At 40.2% G+C, this 8147-nt stretch overlaps 1 protein-coding gene across 2 annotated transcripts; it reads right to left on the reverse strand.

Moving 5' to 3' along the window:
- Positions 1 to 5058: 5058 nt before the first annotated feature.
- LOC122621527 lies at positions 5059 to 6441 on the reverse strand. Of its 2 annotated transcripts, none has more exons than XM_043799425.1 (3): positions 6157 to 6441; positions 5224 to 5266; positions 5059 to 5152 (listed from the first exon to the last, which is right to left on the reverse strand). In XM_043799425.1, the coding sequence occupies exons 1-2, from the start codon at positions 6310 to 6312 to the stop codon at positions 5243 to 5245; spliced, it is 180 nt and encodes a 59-aa protein (XP_043655360.1). In that variant the 5' UTR covers positions 6313 to 6441; the 3' UTR covers positions 5059 to 5152; positions 5224 to 5242. The 2 variants fall into 2 exon arrangements, with proteins under 2 accessions (XP_043655360.1, XP_043655359.1); XM_043799424.1 differs by having other exon boundaries at positions 5059 to 5172; positions 6157 to 6438.
- Between the last annotated feature and the right edge of the window lie 1706 nt (positions 6442 to 8147).

Raw genomic sequence — 8147 nt, forward strand, 5'->3', positions numbered from 1 at the left:
GCAAATACAAACAAAAGAATTCATTATTTTACTGCTGTGCATTTAAATTTGATACAATACACGCCATTTCTACACACCTACGAGGCCCCACGACTACATATTCGCACTTTCATTTCGGACATGGACCTTGCATTGTGTGTATGTCCTTTCGTGCCTTTTTCCCAGCCGCTACTGGTCTGTTTTGTTTTTTTGAGTTTTGCATAAATTTTCGGCCCTTTCGTTCTGTTTGCTTTGACCTGGTTTTCCACCAGGGCTTTTCCCACTTTTCCCACCAGGCTCAGCCAGTTTGTATGTGTTTCCTTGGCTTCCCGTCTCCGTTCGCTCGTCGCCGCTCTTGTGCGAGCATTTTTCGGCTCTCATTAAAATAGGTAAACAAAATCGCATAAAATTTCCTGATAGACAACAGATAAGAGTTAAAACTTTGCGCAAACTCCGGCGGAAAACTCTTGTCGGGGACCAGTTTGGTTAGGCAAATGAAGTGTAATTCCCGATGAGAGCGGAGCCCCCATAACGCTTTCACCGAGCTTACTGGGAGTTAAATACTCAAGCGGCGCAATTACAGGTTAACTTTGCACTCGATAAGGGTTAAGTGTCCGCCATTACGTCAGCTTTGTTTATTAATAAAATGAATAACTTGTTCAGTTTGAAAAGGCTTAGAAACTCATTGTTTTCAATTTTGTTGCATGCAAGTGGATAGAAATACATCCGAAATGTGTAATATCTTACAGGAACCAAGTATATACATATCAAGTATATACATACATTTCAGTACTTTAGGGCATATCGGCCAAACTTTTATTCTTGAACTACGGCATCCGAACTCAGGACAGAAGAGTTTCCACATATTTAATAACTAAAACAAATTAGCATTTTAATGGTATTATACCGCTTTTTAAAACCACACAAAAATGCAATCTAACAATTTTAAGCCAACCTACTGACTCTTTCATTGCCTAGCTAAACTTTAATGTTTCTTATTTTAAAAAACATTGAACAAACTGAATTAAACTGACTTATATATTGATACACAAGCTACACACAGTCACTTGTAATTCATCTCGTCCAAAAAAGCTTAATGTAAAACTTTTATATTAAAGCAATTTGCCCACACCTATGTATTTATTTAGGCGGAAAGTATAGGTCATAAAATAAATTTTATTTTTAGAAAGCTTAAGCTTGCAATACAATATATTCTTCTAATATTCCGAAATTGTGTCTTTTATCTTTATTAGTATAAATTAAGATAGCAAATGAAAAGTTTAAAATGATTACGTGAGGCTTAAATTACCACTAGTTTTGTTGTTGATTTCACAGTGATTGTACTCTAGTGAAATTTAATAGCTCGCTTGGACAGTTGCTCAGCAGTTGAAAGAATACAATTTTTTAAACGAAAGAAACTAACATAGAACTTTGGGGCACATAAAAAATCATGACGAATACTACAATAAGTTGATACTAAAAAATATCAAATACCCCAAACCCAACCGAATGGAATTAGTTAATTTAAATTTATAGGTAGACCTGTAACAGCCACATTTCTTTACATTCCCTCTAGGTAAGCCGGGATTTTACGAGCATTTCCATAATTGGTGCCCGGATATGCGTCCGAATCACAGCGCTTTTGCTTCGAGTCCTTAAAGCTTTCACTTGGGAATCCTAAATCAGCCTTACGACCATAAAACGTCCATACTCATTCCAATTCCGATTCTATGTCCGATTCTTTTTCATTGCCCTGGGCACTGCAAGCTCACTAGGTCAACACAAATCAGCATAAGCCACACTACTCCATATCGGTCAACATTTTTATGTGTTAAGCTTTATGACAAAAGGCCAACACGAATGCCAACAACGAGCAAGTGCACAGGGAAACCCTCAGTGCGTGAAAGTTGCTGCAAGTTGGCATAGAAAGTTTACCGATTTGTTTTGGCCGTAATAAATTTGGACAGCTGTAAGCAAGCAACAAATGGGGAATAAGCAAAACAAACGGTCTCGGCCACTGCAATACTTCAAAGGAAAAGTCAAGGACCCAGGGGCTCGCTGTTGCTCGGACGGCACTCGGTCCTTTTTTCTGCGTTTCCGAGCAGCGAGGGATCAATCTTTTTCCACAGCTGCTCCACATGTATTTCGTGTTGCAAGTGCCCCTGTCAAAAATGTCGAGCTTGTGTAAGCAAGCAAACAGCCAAGTGGGCGTGGAGATGTTCAGCTTTCTGCCCAGGAACTGAGAAAATCTAGCGACATCTAAGCAAATCGAATTTTATCATAACGGGCATTTTAAAATTAAAAACAACCATTTGGCCCGTACTTCAGGCCCCTAAACTAATATCGAACAAATAATGTTAATAAATAGTTTTAAAATTTGGTACATTTTCCACAACAAAAAAAAATTAAAGGAAATGCCTCCGGAAAAGCTTTAGGGAAAATGCCCTCAAATATAGAAGCGAGTTTCCGAATGGGTTAATTCCATTCCACATCAACTTAAAAAAAACGTTTTGTCCGTGTTCTCTGGCTGCACTTGTTTTGTTTTTCTTGGCATGTTTTTATTTCGTTAATTTTGTTGTTGAGGCATCTGTTGCCTGGCTTCTGTTTTCCCTGTATCTGTATCTGTATCTGTACTCGTATTCGTATTTGTGTTGGTTTGTTTGCTCTAGCCCCTGCCAAGTAAAATAATTTTAAATTTAATTCTCGGATGCGCCTACCACTCGGGTATGCATCGCTTAGGTTGCCCTGGCCCACTTCAGAGTGGAGTGTTACTTTTGGCAAATGTCAGAGTGCCTCTACACACACTCCAGATCCAGATCCATGCTGCCCGTTGAGTTTGTTTTGCAGCCCACGAACCCCTAAACTAAACCCCTGGGCCCCGGAAATTCCCCAGCCCCTCGAAAAAGCCCTTAGCCCCTTAACCATGAGTGCACATCTCCTGTTGGCAGGGACATGCATAAATATTATAAAACGTGCTGCTGCCGCAGATAGGTAAGTGCAGATGCCGGCTGTCTGGCCAAAATGCTTAGCCCGGCCCTTGCAAATAAGCCACTTGCCGATTGCCTGTCCTTGGGCCTATCTGTGCGGTTGAGCCTGAGCCCGGGTTTTGGCGTACTCTTTGGCTTGTTGTAAGAAGCTTTCATGCCCGGGCTAACTGGCTTGCAGCAGTCTGTGCAGGAGGCGGGCCATAAATTTCGGTCAAATGCTGGTAAAAATCTGCCGACTGCTTTATCATTTTTATTTTGATTTGGCACTCTTGCCTTCCACGAATGTATATCCTTTTTGAGATTCGTCTTTTATTTCTCATTGTTTAATGTGCTCTGCTTTCATGCATTTGTTTTGCTGATAACCCTATTCGTTTCAGACTTTAAATTGAAAAATGTCCACAAGAACCCGTTCAAAATGTATTGCTGTGTTGCTGACGAAACAAATACATGGACTCCTTGACCTGTGGGTGGCTGAGCTCAAAGCAATTAATTGCCAGTTAAATGCAATTAAGCGCAGCATGCAGAATGACTCCATGAATATATTACGCCCGCCACTGCCGATTTAATCGGGAACAAGGCGATAAACATTAAAGAAGCCCGTGCTTTCTGCTTAAGTCGGGATTTGTCACGTGCAAAGCCAAATACTTAATTAACTTGCTGTTTCGTACGCACTTTTCGAGGACATGGCAGGTTGCAGGTTGCAGATTGCAGATTGCAGGTGGCAGGTTGCAGGTGGAGAAATCCGTGCGGCAATCGCGATAAGTGCAACAACAAATGGGTGGCAAATCCGGAGCAGTCGAAAAGTCCACAAACAATGTGAAAAAGGTCGCGCGAGTTGGGGACTTACAAGTTTAATAAAGTCATATACACGCACTCCCGCTGGCCAAGATGCCAATACACGTAATTGTAGGAATGTGTACGTATGTATGGGGGCCACGGCTCAGTCTGACTTTTCCGGCAGAAGGACCGACGACTGTGTGGCCGAAATACAACATTAATTTTTAATATCTATTTAACATTTCAATCAGCGGAGTCGCAGCGCTTGCCGCTTGATTCGTATGCAAAATTTAATTAATATTTAATTTTTCATTTATTGTATTTCTGTGTTTTGCCTGCAATTTTCATGACGCATAGCGGAGCGCTAATAAAATTAAATGGCCCAAACAGCACAGGACCGATCCACTCACACAGATACTCCGGCACTCACACACTCTCGCACAGGCACACTCGACCGAATCAGTTGTGCTTTTGCTTCTTTTTTCGTTTGGCTTGGTTGCTTGTTTTGTGGGTTCCATGCGCCGCGTTTTGCTTCTCCAGCGGATTGGACTTTCGCGTATCCTTGAGCACAAGAACGTAGCGCCACGTTCCGACACGAATACGAAACTGAGCCACGGCATTGGCAAAAACGCTGCCGAGCACCAAAATATCCTTTGGCTCGGTCGATTTCATCTCGGGGACTTTTGCGCTCGTCGCACGAAGAGGTCCTTCGGAGGACCTACCTCGTTTTCACTCAATTACCGAATGAAAGTAAAAATGGCCCGAGCGCGGTGAAGAGAGTGTATCGGCAGTTTGAGTTTGTTTTGGTTTAAATTGCATTGGAACTGCCAAAGTGGGCCTATCCCAAGCTCTTTTGCATTCTCGTCCTGCCTGAAGGATTATTTAAAATAACCTCTGCCCATAAGACTTAGCTTTGTTTAAGCTAAGTGGAGTTAGTTACCGTTTTAGATTAGATTAATCACATATTTATATTCTTGGCTGTTTTTTGATCCTTGCTGTTAGCATCAAGCTTAACCATTTTTATAACCGGAAACTATCCTTTCTTCAAGCTATGAACCCACCAATAAAAACAACAAGGACCGCAGACAAGTTTCTTAACGTGTTTAATAAACCCCTTATGGTAAAAATAATACCACATAAGACTCTTATTGACTTAAATATTGTTTTACCTCAAACGCAGCTTCAGGCAAACTAATAAAAAGTACCTATGAAAGAGAAAATTTCCCTGCAAATTTAAATACTCCTCTCTTTTCTTCAAGTACAAGCGCCTGCGCTTGCTCCAACTTCCAGTCAGCATATAAAGAAATTATAAGAGTAATTTCCTTATTGGGATTTATTCGCTTTATTCCGCGCTGTAGAAGTCTAAGAATCCGTACATTTTATAATAAAAAGAATATCAGGATTTTAAACTTTAATTCAATTTGGGGACCTAAAATCATAAAGACTTAACTTAACAGCTTTTTATGTTTAAATCACTTACCCATTATTTTTAGATAATGTTACATCTTCATTATCTTCCAAATCTATAAAATATTAAAAAAAAAATGCTTGTCATTGAAATAATTGAATTAAAATTAGTTTTATATTAAAAGTTGGTTTCTAAGCATTACAGTATTCAAATGTCTTCAAAATTATGATGAATTTAAATAGAAAAGAATAAAGAATGCTATAGTCGAGTTCCCCGACTATGAGATACCAGTTAATCAGGCACTGGAAGTGCGAACGAGAAATTTAAACATTTTCTAGAATATCTATAGAAATTGGGGAAAAATAATAAAATTAATAAAATGAAACATTTTGGCGTGTAAGTTTTGTGCTGTTTGTGGGCGTTGGAGTGGGCATGGCAAAAAGTTTTTGAAAATTTATAGACATTTTTTTTATAGTTTAAAAAACTTAAAAAATATCAAAACATTTTTCAGAAGTGAGGGCGTGGCCGTTTTGGGCGGCTTGTGGGAGTTAGAGTGGGCGTGGCAGTATTTGGAAACAAACTTGCTCTGCGTCTATGTCTCGAGAAGCTGCATGCTCAATCCCAACCCTCTAGCTTTTATAGTTATATATACGTTCATACGGACGGACAGGCGGACGGACAGACGGACATGGCCATTTCATCTCGGCTATTGATCCTGATTTAGAATATATATGGTCGGAAACACTTCCTTCTGCCTGTTACATACTTTTCAGCGAATCTAGTGTACCCTTTTAATCTTCGAGTAACGGGTATAAAAACAATTATTCATAAGGGGATCCACATCTTAATGAATGAATTTGTATTTTATACTTAGATACCATAATTTTTAATACATACATTTATGTTTGTGAGTCGATTACTCGAATCTAATGCAACCATTACGATGATTACCATGATTAATTTATCCATTACAATCCCATCGACAAAAAGCCTACAATGTCTTACCCTATCGTGTGTATTCGGCAAGGGAGGTCGAACCACTCCAGTTCCTGTGGGTCTGTTCCTGTTGGAGGTGGGATTGGATGAGGATGTGGACGGCCTGGTCGCCTTTATGCTGGTCAGGGGCCTTGGAGCTGACTTTGCTGCTGGTTTTTCAGGCATTTTCACGGCGCGTTACAAAAATTATCTGAGACTACTACTGACAGTAAAATTTCCACATGTTTCAATAACTTGTGTGCTACCCCGAATGAATTTAATGTGTTCGCACACTAGAAAATCGATTCAAGTTTACTTGAAGTCTTTCAGAATGCAAACGAATACCTGACTGACTGACTTTGAGTCTGACTGCCAGTCACAGGCCATAGGGCAGTCCACTCACTCGTCAGTCGTCACGGCAACTTAACTGAAGACTCATAAATATACTTACAACAGTGCTCACAGAATTAGCAGCAGATGGATGACAATAATCTATTCTTATTACCCCTTCAGGGTAATCAGTTATTATGTTACGTTACATCAAAAACATACGTAAAGAAGTTTTTAATGGAATTCATTTGAAAACAATTTATTTCAGCATCAAACGCTAGCTGTGGAAACATGATTCAAAATAACCATTTTTTAACAGTTAACTCCAACTTCTTTTGGGGGATCTCTACATTTCGTAACATTTCGTAGCATTGACTTTTTGCGTTCAGTCTAATGACATGAAGGCCGGTGTAAATGGACATGCATCATAAATGTCAGCGCCCGAAATTACGCAAAAGCATAAAGCCATATAAATGGTTCTACTTTAAGGCACAGTATATTTATGTACTTGCCGAGAAAACTGTCGCACTTGCATGAAATATGTCTGCGTCCATGACGGCTGGTACCCTGGTATGCCCCAGCACAACCACATATATATTTTTATAAATTAATTTGCATAAATTATGGCATATGAGGCAGTCCAAGTTAAAGCTAGGCCAAGCGTTTGATATTTATCAAGGCAGCGCCGCGCAAATTCCTCTAAATGTCTGGCTCAAGGCTCACAGCAACAATCACTCACTCACTCATTCATTCATTCCATCATTCGGCGGCGCCCATTCACTTCATTCACTTCATTCCGCCACTCGCAATTTGCATTTTTCGCACGGGCATTGTCCGCCCAGTGAGCCATCCAACGGTACCCAGCGGTACTCTGCCCATTGCCAACCCCCGGGATGGGGTGGAAAAGTGGGCGGAGTGTGGGCGGGGAGGCGGCGGCAACAATGTTGATTGTCTGCTAAAGAGCATAAAGTCGTAATGGAGTGAAGCAGATAAACATAAAAATAGCATAGAATTGTGGGCACACAAAGGCGCGACAAGACGGGAAATGCGAGAGAAATCGGAAAAGCCAACTCGCCGAATGGAAAATGCACGCGTACGCGCAAATGTTATGGCCAATCACTTTATTTCACTTGTTTTCAATTTTCCTCAGCGCCCAACTTTTTCACTTTTTACCATTTCCTGTTTTTTTTTTGTGTGAAATCACGTAGAGGCAATGCTAATCAGAAAGACATCCGCCAATACACTGGAACAAATTGCCATCAAATACGCATTCTAACAGCCTAAAGGCAGGTCGAACGTATTTGAATAATTCCACAAATATTATATTTACAGCCTCTAACTTGTTTAGGTAGACTGAGTTCGGAGATTTTTAAAAATAACCTTATTACCCAAGGCAATAAAGGAGCATAAGGGCCCACTAGACTTGAACTTAAAAGCAGTTTACATGAAAAATCTTGGCCAAATTTGTGGAAAATCTAATATTGAATGCTTATCGTACGGCCACTTTCCTCTTGCTAATCCCCCTATCAGCACACGATAACCACAAAAACCATCAAATAATTGAGTCATCAAATGTTTGGCACACCCTTTTACTTTGGTTGTCTTTTCTGACGGCTTTGACAATTAGCCCAACTATAAAATGTTTAAGTTTGAACACCTGAAAAGAAGGGAAACGCTTTCCCCAAATGCCA

This window comes from Drosophila teissieri, chromosome 3R (genome assembly GCF_016746235.2).
Source record: "Drosophila teissieri strain GT53w chromosome 3R, Prin_Dtei_1.1, whole genome shotgun sequence".
Lineage (NCBI taxonomy): Eukaryota > Metazoa > Arthropoda > Insecta > Diptera > Drosophilidae > Drosophila > Drosophila teissieri.